The sequence below is a fragment of the Pelodiscus sinensis genome, chromosome 2, assembly GCF_049634645.1.
Source record: "Pelodiscus sinensis isolate JC-2024 chromosome 2, ASM4963464v1, whole genome shotgun sequence".
NCBI classification, from domain to species: Eukaryota; Metazoa; Chordata; order Testudines; family Trionychidae; genus Pelodiscus; species Pelodiscus sinensis.
In genome coordinates, this window is record NC_134712.1 from 141,882,591 (window position 1) to 141,897,145 (window position 14,555).

General features: G+C 46.0%; 1 protein-coding gene across 1 annotated transcript; it reads left to right on the forward strand.

Moving 5' to 3' along the window:
- Positions 1-1,281: 1,281 nt before the first annotated feature.
- IRX1 (iroquois homeobox 1) lies at positions 1,282-7,879 on the forward strand. The gene is made up of 4 exons (XM_025178463.2): positions 1,282-2,773; positions 5,590-6,610; positions 7,060-7,132; positions 7,486-7,879. Exons 1-4 carry the CDS (start codon positions 2,516-2,518, stop codon positions 7,541-7,543), a joined length of 1,410 nt encoding a protein of 469 aa, XP_025034248.2. The 5' UTR covers positions 1,282-2,515; the 3' UTR covers positions 7,544-7,879.
- The last annotated feature ends 6,676 nt before the right edge of the window (positions 7,880-14,555 follow it).

The following is a 14,555-nucleotide window of genomic DNA, read 5'->3' on the forward strand; positions in this document are numbered from 1 at the left end:
GGGCTTTGATGGCTCTCCTGGTTAGAGGGGTTTTGTTCTTCTCCACCATTTGAGACTGGTAGTGGAGGGGGTGGGGTCACTATCCCCAAATGGGAGAGAGGAAGTTTAACCAACTCCTAGATGGAAAGATTTCCTGGAGGGTGGGAAGGGTTGGCCAGGGAAGGAAAAAGCAGGGGAAAGGCAACACTTTAAAGACACTGGGCACTTGTAACCATTATTTCTTTCTTAGCTTTAATGATATTAGTGGCTCGTTGGCAGATCCGGCAGACAGAGAGGGTAAAACGGGCATATGCACTAGTACAAATGTTTTATGGGTTGGGATGTTATAAATAAATGCCCAGATCAGGAATTCTTGCTTAGAATACGTGGCCGCCATAAGGTTGGAAAGTAAACGAGTTTACTGCAAATGCTTTCTTTAAAAAAAATCAGTGTGACTTTCTTAAAACAAAGGGGTGTGCAAGTCCAGGTCCAAATGGTTCTTTTTGCCTTTCTTTCCCTGGTCGTTCGTGTCAGGCAAAACTTCACGCTCACTTCCTTTTCCTTCATAACAAAGAAAGGAGCTTGGGCTGGAGTGTTCGCACCAGACTCAGTCTGGGCAATTGTGGAGCGGGGGTTGGTGGAAACACCCCCTAACTCCCCCCCCCCCTCCGCCCTGCTCCCTGTGCCCTTTGTGCGTGGGGAGGCTGGGATTAGCCCAGGTGAGTTCGCCTTGTGCTTCCTTCTGGCGCTGTTCTAGCTTTCCTGGGCACAAGGAACAGAGCGTCTCTTGATGGGACCTGCCTGCGAGGGGGAAGCTCTCGGGATCCCTGCCCTGAACAGAGGGCCGAGGGGGACTCGCGGCGGCGTGGCGGAGCAGGGCAAGCCGCCTTAGGAGCGTGTGAACTAGGAGGAGGTGGCCAGGAGTTGAGAGGAGCCGGGCGCTGCCAGACAAGGCGAGAGGCGCCCTTAGGAGAGCGGGGAGCGGAGAGGGCGAGTGGAGGCTTCATTAGCCAAGTGGGAGGGCAAAGGAGCGGCCGGAAGCCCCTGGACCTGGCATCCCGCCGCGGGTCTTCGGGGCTCGCCAGTGCGCAGGGATGCGGGAGGGGCGGGAGTCCCGCGGCAGAAAAGGGAAAGTTAGTTCCACCGCAGCCCGGCCGTGCTCAGGCTAACGCGCTGCTCGGGCGGGCAGGCGGGGCCACGTCTCCCATCCCGAGAGGAGCCGACAGCTCGCCACCAGCACTAGTTTCCTGAAGGCGGCCGAGTCTCCAGCTGCTTCAGCACGCAGGGTCCTGTCCCTCCTGCTGCGGAGCTTGTAACCGAGACAGGAGGCGGGGGGGCAAAAAAAAGAGGGTTTTAAACCTAACAACAGCGCCCTTCCCACCCCTCCTTTCCTCTGCGTCTCTCCCAGGCCCCGGAAAGTTTGCAGCCGACAGGACAGTCCAGTGACGCGCTCCTGGGGCTTTGCCTCACGCGTGTGGCTGTTGCTGCGGGCATTGTCACTGAATGTCCCTCAGGTGGGATGCCGAGGGGCCAGTCGAGTGGTGGTTTTGGCTAAAGGTTTCCGGGGAGAGCGGCTCGAAAAGGCAGCCCCTAATATGGCCTAGGGGGCGTTGTGTTGACCGCTGTCGTGAGCAGATGGGGGGTGGTAAATTGTTCCCAGCCGGGTGGCTGCAAAGCCCCCTTTCTTGCCACGCCACTCTCATTTGTTCCTGAGGCTGGCGACGACAAGGGGGACTCAGTGTTAAAGGTGGAGGGAAAAAAAACGCAGCAGCACAGTTGTTTTTTTGTTAAAAGGGGACACACTACGGCTGCAAAACAGCAAAACCCCAATGTTGGACAACTGTAAAATCGTGTAGACAGGTTGTCATACAGCAGTGGGGGCTTTTCTGAAAGGAGCCCATTGCTAAACATTAAATACACACACGCACGGCACAGCAGCTGCGCGGGCGCACGCACACACACACACACACACACACACACATCAAGGAAAGTGGCCGAGCCAAGGCTGAGCACCACGTGCTTCGCCAAGGGGGGGCGGGTGGGGGGCGGGGCGGGGCTTGCAGCTCAAGTGGATGCCAATCAAAGCATCAACTTCAAATTGTATCTGAAAGATCAGCCTAGGACCTAAGGGCAGACACATCAGTTGGAGCTCAATTGTTGATCAGATCACATCTAAGGGATTTAGGAGCGCAGAAGAGCCGAGATTTGAGGAAAGGCGCCCCACTGCATCCATCCACACTCCTCCTCCTCCTCCTCCTCCTCCACACCCCGATTACAATTCCGCTCTGACAGAAAGAAAGGGAACGAAAACAAGAAAATTATCAGATCGATTTTCCCAGCACCCGGCCTGACTTCAGTTAAAAAAGAGCGAGAAAGACCCAAACCAGCCGGGTTTGTTCCGCGCCCCCCCCCCCTGCCGCTCAGTTTCCCTCCTCCCCTTTCCCCCCTTTTTATTTTTTAAATCCTCCCCCCTTTATACTTCTGCTGCTGCCGCCTCCGCCGCTGCCACCGCCGCCGCCGTGTTTGCGCCCTGGAGATGTCCTTCCCCCAGCTGGGCTACCCGCAGTATATCAGCGCCAGCCAGGCGGTGTACGGGAGCGATCGGCCCGGGGTGCTGGCTGCCGCCGCCGCCGCCGCCGCCGCCGCTGCCTCGGGCCGGCCTGGGGGCGCGGAGCTGGGGAGCGGCTCGGCGGCTGTCACTTCGGTGCTGGGCATGTACGCGAGTCCCTACAGCGCCCCCAACTACAGCGCCTTCCTGCCCTACACCGCCGACCTCAGCCTCTTCTCCCAGATGGTAAGTCTCGGGCGCTGCTTCCCCCCTCGTTTGCCCTTCGCACCTCGCCCTGCCTCCTGCCCTATCGGGATGCCACGGGACCGACCTGCCGGGGGCCTTGGCCCCGCGTTTCTTCCGGGCGGTGGGGGAGAGCTGGGGTCGTGCCACGGAGATGGAGCCCGCTTAACACACTGCAGGCTGCAGCGAGAAGCCCCGACAAAACCCGTGGGGGTAACTTCCCGGGCTGCCTCAGTTAGACACTTTCTCCAGCTGCCTCTCCGCAGATCCCCAAAGGGGGCTGCTTGCAAGCGCTCTGGGCTGCTGCTGCGTGGGGGGGATGAGCTGACCGGAGACCCCAGCCGGCAGGGGAGAGGGGAGTCTGGTGTGGGAAACTGTGCGCGCCTACGCAGGGGGGTCTTTGGGCATTGGGCCGATCGGCCGCTACTCCAGCCTGAAACAAACTCCAGATAGTTTTCTTCTCGGGAGTGGATTAGCAGGGCAGGAGTCCTGTCCTTGTTGTTGGATTACCCTGGCAACTCAACTTTCCGTGTAGGGAATGACGACAGATTTTTGTTGTTGTTATTCAAACCAGCTTTAATCATATTCCGGTGACACCTTTGCTAATTTTCTTTTTACGCTGGCGCTATAAACGAGACCGTTTGTAAAAAGAGAACACAAAAAGAGCGGCAGCGGTAGGCATACTTCCTTACTTCAGGCATTTTGCTCGAGGCTTAAAATCATCGCCTTTTTAGTTGCATATCCTTTTTATACTTCCGTTTAAGCTTCACAGATTTCATTTGCATCAAGTAAAATGCCCACAGAGAAATACATTGCCATTAAGTTGCCAATAAAATTTTTATTTGTGTCCTTGAATTTGATGCTAGAGAATATACCCAAGGAAAAGTGAAACGGATGAGGTCGTTAACTCTTTATCTGTGTTTTTGTTGAATTGTTTTCTTGTTAATAGATAAAAATATCTGAATTTCGGAGTGGTGACGTTTTTAGGTTTCACTTTATTTTTAAACATCTCTTAACCCCCCCCTCCTCCTGCTTTCTCCCCTCCCCCCAGTAAGGTATAGGATGTGAATATTTATCACTCTACACACGTAAAGAATGTATTGTGCAGGCTAAAAATATATTATTTGAACAAGAGAAGACATTTGGAATGAGGTCATTTTATGTTACAATCTTTTTTATGAATATTTTTGTCATAAAACACATTTAATACTTTTAGCTCTATTTGGCTAATGCAATAGAAGTTGACATAGAAGTAATGAGTTGATTTGCAAACGGCTCTTTCAAAAGAATTCCCAGCGGAGATTACAGAGAAATATCATTTCAAATGTAGTAATAAAAACAACGGGAAAGGGGGAGTGTAGAAAGACTACTCCAATGCAAATTATTATAAAAATTATATCTGGCCTTTTAAAGATGACATTCTTTTCTTTGTAGACTGTGTATAACCCTTGCCTATGAATTTAAAATGCGTGTTCTTTTTCAACTGCCTGCCAAAGTTAAATCAGTTTCTTTGCAAAAAAAAATGTGATACTTTTTTAAATTAAAGACGTTTTTAACTTTGATTTTTCTAAAATGCTCGTATAACGTTCTGCAAGTGTTAAGACTATGAATAAAGACAAGCATAAACAGAACAGATTTTTTTGAACGGAACAAAAATAGAAATACAAGGTGGTTTCAAATCTTAAAATACCTGGGAATATTCCCATTTGCTACTCCCGAAGGTATCTGTATGTTTGCATACAGTGGTAACTCTTTAGAAGGGGTGGTAATATCCTGATTTAATTTCCAGGCTTTTCATTATTTGGAAATCAAGAGGTAAAATATTATGTGAGTGTCTGAACAATTTGCGGTAATAATGAGGCCTAATGAGCTTGTTAGAAAGATAAAATGTTATTTACCAAAACACCTGATGGGATAATTTGACTTGCTGTGTTTTACTACTGATGATAAAAAGAATATTGATTGCAAATAAATCACCGCCTCTAAACGCTGGCAAACAATTTTCTTACATCAAAGTAAAACTTAAGAGATAAAGTAGATGCATGCATATACGCCGTAAGGATGAATCCGTTTCCATCCCAGCGTACAAGAGCTCTTTTCTAACCAGTTAATATTTTATAGCCCACGTCTGAGGTTTGTGTGTACGCGAGAAATGTCTCTCATTTTAGTGTGTTTGCAATTCAAAATCGCCTTTCTCGACTAATTTAACCTGCTCGCGAGCTACTTTTTAAGGCTGATTTGGGGCTCACTAAAGAGACTTCGGGTTTAATTGTGACATGCCCCTGGCTGTTTTGAAAATAGGCGTATTATTAGGGGGTGACATTCTCTTCGTGAGAGAGATCATCTCTGCTCATTGCTGCGTGCTTCTTTTAAACACGCGATGCAACTGACTCCTCGAGATAACTGTGAAAATATTACATTCGCATCGTTTGATTTGGTTTGCCTGGGGGCGAGGGGATGAGAGGGCTGAGAAGTGCTGGAGGTGCAGAAAGCACGCCTCACGTTTAGCAGCTCCTTGGGCAGCCCCCCTTCCCATTCCCCCCAAGAAGGGGTGTCCTTTGGGAACAGTTCTGTTCCATCTAAAGTGAGAATAACCTAGAATAGGGGTGGGGGAGAGTAAAGTTTTCCTGGAAAGACCCCGGGCTGTATTCTAGAGGCCTGGTTGTGTGCTTTGCTACATCCCTGCCCGTGCAGTGAGTGGAAAGACGCATCTCTCTTAAGAAAGGAACAAACTGCAGCAGCAACATATTCAGGTTTGTTAGAGACAGTCACAAGCGAACTCATTTTCTTTTCTCTCTGCTTGTCTAAATGTGTTGCAGGGCTCCCAGTATGAACTGAAGGATAACCCAGGTGTCCACCCTGCGACCTTTGCTGCCCACACTGCTCCTGGCTATTACCCCTACGGACAGTTCCAATATGGGGACCCAGGACGGCCAAAGAATGCCACCAGGGAGAGCACCAGCACCCTGAAGGCCTGGCTGAACGAGCACCGGAAGAACCCCTACCCCACCAAGGGCGAGAAGATCATGCTGGCCATCATCACCAAGATGACCCTCACCCAGGTCTCCACCTGGTTCGCCAACGCCAGGAGGAGGCTGAAGAAGGAGAACAAAGTCACCTGGGGAGCAAGGAGTAAGGACCAAGAAGATGGTCACCTCTTTGGGAGTGACAACGAGGGAGACCCCGAAAAGAACGAAGACGACGAAGAAATCGACCTGGAAAGCATAGACATTGATAAAATCGATGAGAACGACGGGGAACAGAGTAATGAAGAAGAGGAGGAGAAATCTGAGCTCCTGAGACAAAGCAGCGAAGATGAACATTTGGAAAAAGAAAAGGATTTGTCATTGTCAGCCTCTGAAGGTCTGAAACCCAAAGACTCTTTCTCCCTGGTAAAGGAGGCCTCTGACAACAGTACACGTATCATAACCCCCAATGGACAGAATAATTTACAGGTGCCACCGCACAGCAAACCCAAGATTTGGTCTTTGGCAGAGACAGCAACCAGCCCTGATGGCGCCCTGAAGTCTTCTCCTCCTCCTCCTTCTCCTTCTCATTCCCAGGTTAACCACACTTCCACTCAGATCCAGCATCCGGCTTTCCTCCCTAGCCATGGACTCTACACGTGCCAGATTGGCAAATTCCACAACTGGACAAATGGGACTTTCCTCACGCAGGGTTCCCTGCTAAATGTGAGGTCTTTTTTGGGAGTAAACCACCATCATGCTGCTCATCATAACCACCACCTCCAGGCCCAGCAGCAGCCTTCTGTGCTAACAACAAGCCTGGGAGCTCTAAGCAGTGAAAAGCCTACAGAGAGGACCAGTCCCAAACATATAGGTAATGCCCCACGCACGGGGAAGGCTGTTTATTTTTTTAAAATGTCCTCAGATTCACCCTTGTTGTAATTCACTGTCTTTAAAGGACTTCCACCTACTTTGGAGCTGAATTTAGCCTCTAGCCTGATAAATTATATAATTAGCGTGTTTCATGTGGAATTTTACAGTCAGTCACAGTCTAGGCACCTCAAAAATAAGTTAACATGATTGGGGAGCTCTATTTACCGTATTCCCGGAGCTTTCACGTGTTTTGTTGTTTAGTTCAAAGCCCTCGGTTTCAAAGTGTTACAACAAAAAATTGAAATGTGTCAAGAGTACCTTATAGCTGCTTTGGAACAACAAACAAGTAACACACACGTGAACTGATACATATATGTCTGCTTGGGTACATGTCAGTGTGCTTGAGTATATAATTTTCTAAGATGTTTCTTGGGTTTTCTTTCCCCCCAGAACGAGAAAATGCACCCAGGACTGAAACCCCACCTCAGCAGTTAAAATCGCCTTTCCAGCCTGTCCGTGACAAGTGAGTCACTCTTCACTGAAGGAATGTTACTTACGTGACATAGGGCGTTTGATTAACAAAGACTAATTATAACGACTACTTATCTTTATATTAATACATAAAACAAGACAGATACAGCATTTCCTGCTGTAATCCTTTCAAAAGCAAAATAAATTGCAGTTGTTCATAGCTTGTTTGTAACTTTGTAGAAACTTCACAAATCTTAAATATCTTTTGGCTTTGATGTCTTAGAAAATATTTCAGCGTGGCTAGCTAATTTTAGGCAGTTAAATCAGCAGACAGACAACCGTAGCGATGTTTTGACTAAGTCTTTTTTACTGATAGATTGTTGCGTCTTTTTGTTCCCCCTACAGCTCTTTGGCTCAGCAAGAGGGAACACCGCGAATTTTAACAGCTCTCCCTTCTGCTTGATTAAATGGGTTGGTGGAAAAACTATTTCAGAGACTGGTATAAAGGACAAAAACAGTGAAACGATGTAAACGGCTCCCATCCATCTCTCTTTGCAATAAGGTGGTGCAAATCCATAAAGGCGATTACACAAATCTGTAGATGGATCCCCTTCTCCACTGTACCATTTCAGATCGTGTTACTCTAACCATTCTTGAATTATTTGTTTGGTAAATGTTTCCCATGTGTTTGTGTTTTTTTCTGTATATAGCGTGATTTCAGATTGTAAATAGCGCGTCAGCAAAACTTGTCTAAATCATATATTTTTGTCTAATAAACTAAATGAAATTATGAAACTTCCTCAGGTATGTATTTTATTGTTGCAGAATTTAAACTTAAATTAGACAGCTAATCAAACAGGCATTGCTTTCCTCTTAAATATTAGAGGGGTTTTCCCCTGACGTTAAAAATCACTAAATGGAGGCTTTTGCTTCATGGTTAGTGAAAGGTAAATCCTCTCAGCCAAGCTGCGAATTTTCTGTTTCATGCACGTACATTTAAAGAGTTGAGTGCAATTTTTTGTTGGCTAGCTAGATGATAATCACCCTTTCAACTAGTAAGGGACAAAAATGCTCAGACACAATCATGTCCAAAAGTGTAGGTGGTTTGATTTCTAGATACTCTATACAATTCATTTTTGAAAGTACAAAAGAGAGAAGTTTTCTCTGTTTGTTAACATATAACTTGACTAAATCAACTTGTAAATTGGATCGCCGGTAAATTATGTTTCTAGTCCATATTTTGTGCTGACTAGGAAAACAGTGGAGTAGGAAATTGTTCTTTAGTTTTGGTTGTAGTTATTCTTTAAACTACAGAAGAAATATAACTGTTGAAAGATGTTTGTATTTGACTTTTAGTAAAATCCCAATAGAAAATATGGGAAAGGAAATGGTAGCTACTATACTTTCCCAGAGTGTATGTTACAAGTTTTGTGCTTTTGGTTAGAAGGAAACAGAAGAAAAAAAGAAGGCACCAGTTTATAGAGGCATACTTTAGATTGGCATTAATCTTCCAAAGACAAACTGTTAAAATTTGTAATATTTTCAGTGTTTCCTTCTTCTTTTTTTCTCCTAAAGGAGAACACGAAATGAGCATTGAAGTGCTAATAAGCTACCAGATGGTTGTTGATGGTGGAAAATAGAAAGAAGCAGCTGGGAAAGTCATTAAGAAATAATGTGGTGACGCCTTATCCAAACTGAATCAACCTCAGAACAGGAGTTGTCTGAAACAAGACTAGATTTTGAAATAAAATATTAATAAAACCCCCATCAAGGTTCAGAATACTGGTCTGGGTGTAGCTGTAATATCATTGATTGCAAAGATGGTTTCTGTGTAAACTGCTGCTCAGACATATCGTTAGAAGATGTTTGAGTTTTATTTTAAATTTGTTAATATGGAATTATATTCTTGCAAGAACTGGTGCGGGATATGTGCGGTGCTTGAAATGTATATTGTGGTTTGTTTTCCCCTCTGGGAAAGCAGTTAATTTTGATGCACTTTGCAGGCAATTAGCATAGAACCTTTTTAATGTTTTTTAAATCCTAATCAATTCTAACCTTTCTAATATTAAACTTTTCCAGTTTCAAACAAAAATAGAGCTTGATTATTTCGAAAAACTGCTGAGCATTTAAAAGGAGACAAGCAGTGAAGTATTTCATGTAAATCATCCACGTTTCTTAAAGCCAGTTACAATACCAACTAACTGTAGGTATTAAACTTGACTGGATTCCTGGGGCTCAACAGCAAGTAAATAGAAACAGCTGCAGCTTCGCTATCCGTTGTCACAGACAAACTTTTCTTGCGCTTCAAGGGGTAGCCTTGGACTCTCTGTTCCCGGATCATAACATAATTACCAGTGGTAGATCCGGATACTCAAGGAATTCAGAATCGGACCCATTTTTGGCTGCCCATTTGGCTTTCATAAACGGGCATCTTTCATTTTAAAAAAGCACACAATGCTGCTTTGTGAGACTAAGCAAACAAAGTGGTGCCAAGCTGGCTTGCGAGGAGAAGAAGGAGATTGCTTCATATTAAGGCAAGAAGGGTCTTTAATTGTTGAGAGGGGGGAGGTGCAGGCGCGCCCTCCGCCTGCACGTTGCATGTAGGAGAGTTTGGGGACTGGAAATTGGCTTTTCTTGGATCACTTGCACTTGAGCTGCCGAACTGGGGAGTCATCTTTCTTGGGAAGGCTCGCAGCGCCCTCTGTGGGTAAAAGGCTGCACAGCCACCTTCCCTGAAGCAAGAACACCCCGGGGTGGAGACAGACTCGCCCTGAGCTTTTCTAAAACAGTTTTCGAGAAGGGCGAGGGTGTGAGTTTAAGTACAAACGAAGCGCCCCAGCCGCTAGGTGATCACACGCTAGGACAGTAACACTGATCTCAGCAGAGCCTGCTATCATAAAATAATAACTAACAACTCTGTTTCCCATCATCAACTTTGGCCCTTTTCCCTCTGAGGCTTATTGGGTTCAACGGATTATTTTCCATTTACTCTTTTGCAGATTATCGGAGGGGTTTCAACGTGTTGTGAAAACCCGGATCCGGAGCTCACAATACCCTCATGCCGTTTCCCTCCTATACAGCTGGCTCAAAGCTAGGCATGGAGGTAAATCCTCACACCTGGCCCCTGCCAGAGGCGAGAGCAGAGTCAGCCCCCGCCGACAAATTTCCCCCAATGGAACTCGTTTCATTCACTAATGAAACCAGCAATAAGACGCCCATAGCCCCCATCCCTATCGTAGGAAGAACTTTCAGCGGCGTTAGGGAGTTGCATTTCACTGGGGTGCAGCGTGGTTGCGGGGCTCCTCAAATCAAATGATTTGTGCAATTCAGTCCAGTTGCTGTTTTAGGACTTGTCCCACGTTTACTAAAAGCAATGTGCTTACGTTTGGAACGAAGACTGCCAACATCAGGGAAACTGACCATGAAAACCTGGTCTTTCTTGAAAATGAAATAACTCTTCTATAGATACGGCCATAATACCTGGCACTCCTGGAGCAGAAAAGAGTTAATTTGGGTTTAATACCTTGTAGGCGAAGAGGTAAATTAGGTATTTCCTCCCTTCTGGCTTTCAAAACAACTTTTTTTTTCAAGCGAGTTTCCATTATGTTTCTGTGTATGTGCATTTGTACATTTCATGATGTCGTTGGGGCTTTATGACAAAAGATCACACGTCTAAAGCATCGTATATTCTCTACTCTGTGTAATATATCGATTCCTTTTTTTTTGTATTCTTGTTTATCTCTGATGCGTAGAAAATACGTGCAGCGGTTGGCGGCATGTACGTTTGGCTGTCAGGTTAGAAACCCTGAAATATTGACAGGGACAGGAACTTTGGCAAAGAACTGTACTGAACCCTTACGATATTTTTAGAAATCAAATGATTAAGGAGGCGGTTTTATTTATCACGTGAGTAAGGCTAGAAAATGATCGCTTATTATGCCACTCTGCTGGGAAACATTTCGCAGTTTCGGTTATATTTTTCCACATTCAAAAAAATCCGAGTAGCAGATGCATATATGAGAATAATATAGAGTACTGGAAACTACTCGAAGAAAACCTTAATCTTAATTGTGCTTCAAACTGCTAAAAGTAGACTGGGTAGTGGTACTTGCCGATTTTTTTCTTTCTAGTTAATATTTACGGGACCGATCCTGATACCGATGACGTCTACAGAAACATTTCCATTATATTCAATCGGAGCAAGATCTGGTCCTAGTTTTTTCTTTTAAGGCAATCAGAAAACATGAAGACATTTCCCCTTATATCGTAAATGTGTCTGTTTTAACAATCCCTCATCTTACGGTAACAATTAATACAGGGGTGAAAATAATTATTTGGCATTTACAGAGGGTATCAGAAAACCAAAGTTGCAAAGAGAAGACGTTCCAAACTTTCTATGATCCTGAATACAACGAACTACCTCAAATGGATACACGTAAAGCAAACGGGATCTTTGTCGGGGATTTTTCTTTTGCATAGCTACACCGAGATACCAGCCGGGCGTACGCGCGTTTGTGCCTGTGTGTATTTGTAACTCTTCTAAAACAGAAGTCTTTATTTTTAAGCTAGTTTTCAGAAAAATGGGAAAAGGGAAATGCAGAGTGCCCAACACGAGTCTCTCCCTTAAGGATCCTGTTCACTTTTAGTTACCCCTTTAGTGTTTTGTTTGCTCAGAAACTTTGACCTCTTCCAAGCCTGGAAAAGCCAAACTATAGCTGCCACTCTGCATAGCCCCTGGTTGTTAGGTGTGTTCGCTAACTAGCGTTCTCAGCCCAGTCTGTCGGAAGCTCAGTGCTGGGCTCTCACACACACGCTGACTCTAGCGAACAGTCAGAGCCGTTTCTGCGGTGGTTAGGGGGACTCAGCAAGCGGCTACTGTCCGGCTGTAATTATTGAGCGATTGAAGGCGCCTGGTTACTTTCAGGGTGTGAGCCTGTTTTTCCCTTTTCTCCCGCGCGCCGATCAATTATTCCCCGGCACATTTATCTCGCCAGCAATATGGAGAATTCATATTCATATCTCTGTTTTAGCGGCCTGACACTGATTAATGTAATATGCACCCCGGCTCCAAGTGCGGCTCCACTCTATGAATCATGCACTATAAAGTTTCAATCGTCCTTGTAGCGGAGACGATTACAATGAGTTGCACGCCGAGGGGGCGGGGGAGGAGCGGCTAGCGAGAGAGCGGCTCTTTCTAGCTGCGGGCCACGGTTCCTATGTTAAACAGGCTCTTCTTTAAATAGCCCCACGACTGATTAGGAACAATAAGGGCCCTTCATTAGCTCCGGCTGGGGGGGAATCCCGCTGCCGGCGGAGAATGGCTGCAGGTCCAGAGCCCTGGGCAATCTCAACCTGCCCCATCATGAGCCCCTCCCTGCCCCACAGCTAGCGGGAGGGAGGAAAGGGCGGCTGGGCAGCGTCTCTAGCGAGCCGCCTACAGGACAGGGCAGGGCAGGGCGGGGACGGGTCCCTCCTGCTGCCTCCAGCCCCAGCTGCCCGAGAGAAATCAATGGGGGGGGGGGGGGAGCGTGGGTTATACCTGGCTCTGGCTGCTCTCTTTCCCCCCAGCCCACCCATCCCTGGCACCGGCAGGAGGGAAAACGCTGCGGCTCTCCCTGCGCTTGCTAACTACCCCGTTAGCTCTGGAGGGGCTTGAGTAAACGCCGGGGGGAGGTCGGGCTATTAAGTAAATCCCTAGTTTGCAGGCGGGCCACGCGGCTTGCCAACTGCAGGCCTTGATGTCTCCACTGTGTGCTTGCTTAGTCCCGGCCTATGGCTGCGGGAGCGCTGTGCCTAAGGTGGTGTTAAATAAAGAGACCTGCCCTGGGCACAACACAAGCAGCAGCTTCCAAGCGGCTTAACAAAATTAACAGCCGCTCTCCCACGTTCTTAAAAGGCGCGGGGTAACGAATGGTGCTAACTGGCGCAGAGGTGTTGGACAGATTTTGGGCACACCCAATGCCACCAACGCCGAGGAAAGACTAACGAGTAACAAGTGACCTGCACATGGAGTGCTCAAAACTTGAGTTTGCAAATACCCCCCCTGGTTTGAGCTCAGGGACAAGGTTGCTTTAATCCTCCCACCGCCTCATGCTTACAGCCCGCATTTTGTGCTAACTGCCTCCCAGCACAACGCAAAATGCTAACCCAACCTAGCAGCGAGCAGGGGATATAATAAATAAACAACACATAATATCTTAAGAATCATAAAAGCCACACAGCATACCAAATTCACTTTTCACCATGAATAACATTCTGAATGACTTTAGGTTCCTTAATCAGGCTCTGGGTGATGTATCTCAAGAACTGTGAAAAACGTCAGGTTTATATGGATTTGTAGCAACTTTGAATCCCTTTTCTGTATGTAACGAAAGGAAGTTGAGGTCGTGTGGCGCTAAACTATCCTGCTCACCATTTTTGCTATCAGAGGCACAACACTATGTCAAGTTTTCAGGCTGCAAAGTTTTACAGTAAATGTATGCAGTAAATTGTTCCTGGGCCTAACAAATCAAGTAAAATGCTGGAACCTGCAGTAAATATGGCATGTGCGACATGCTTTCCAGTGAAAAGGAACATAAATGACTCTTGGCTAGGTTGGTGTTCCCAATTGTGTGGTGCCCCCATGCAGTTTTCTTCATAGCTTGCCCATAAAACCAGCCATGTGTACAGGAATCACTGAAAAAGTACCAGGAGACTGAAAAAAAAACCCCATAGAAATAGGAGGTATTCAAAATTTAAAGACTTAGAAAATATGAGGTCTTAAAACGAAATAATATACTTTTATAAGGAATTAATTTACTTGAATTCCTTCATCATCATTAATACTGTTTTTTGGCTCCCCTTTTTTATATATGAAGAGCAAACATGCATGGGTGTTTGTAAAAAAGGAACGTGGAAATTAAAGCATTTATCTGATTTCACTTACTTTAATTAGCATTTCAGACACCCTTCGTGTTTGATATTGAAACTTGTTTCCCTGCATGTTTAATACGGAATCAAAAGAATACAACAAACTGCTTGTTTAGTTTAACAATGAAAACTGAGTTCCATGTAGTGCTTCTCTGAGGAGATTAGAGAACACTGGAGCAAACTTCATGCAGAATTAAAGGCGAGTTTTAAAAAGTAACATTTATTTTTGGGCTAGATTTATGGCTGACCCATAGATAATTAAAGGTTTTATTTTGAGTTGTTGGCCCCACACAATACATTGTCCTTTGTTGCTGTACAAGTGGCGCTTTCCCTGTGCTGTCTACGGTTCAAAAACAATGAAGCAATCCATTTATTTTGTGGGTGAATTGTAGCACGAAGTGAGGTGGTCAGTGGTGAAAGTTTATCACTGTCTTGTCCCTTTGGCAGAGGCAGAGCATTCACACACCCTCTGCCCTAGTACACAAATGTCAGGCTTTTTGCAGGCTGCTGTTTTCCTTTTGAAGATGCCGATGGTGTCTCTGATCCACTAATCCATTTATCCAGTT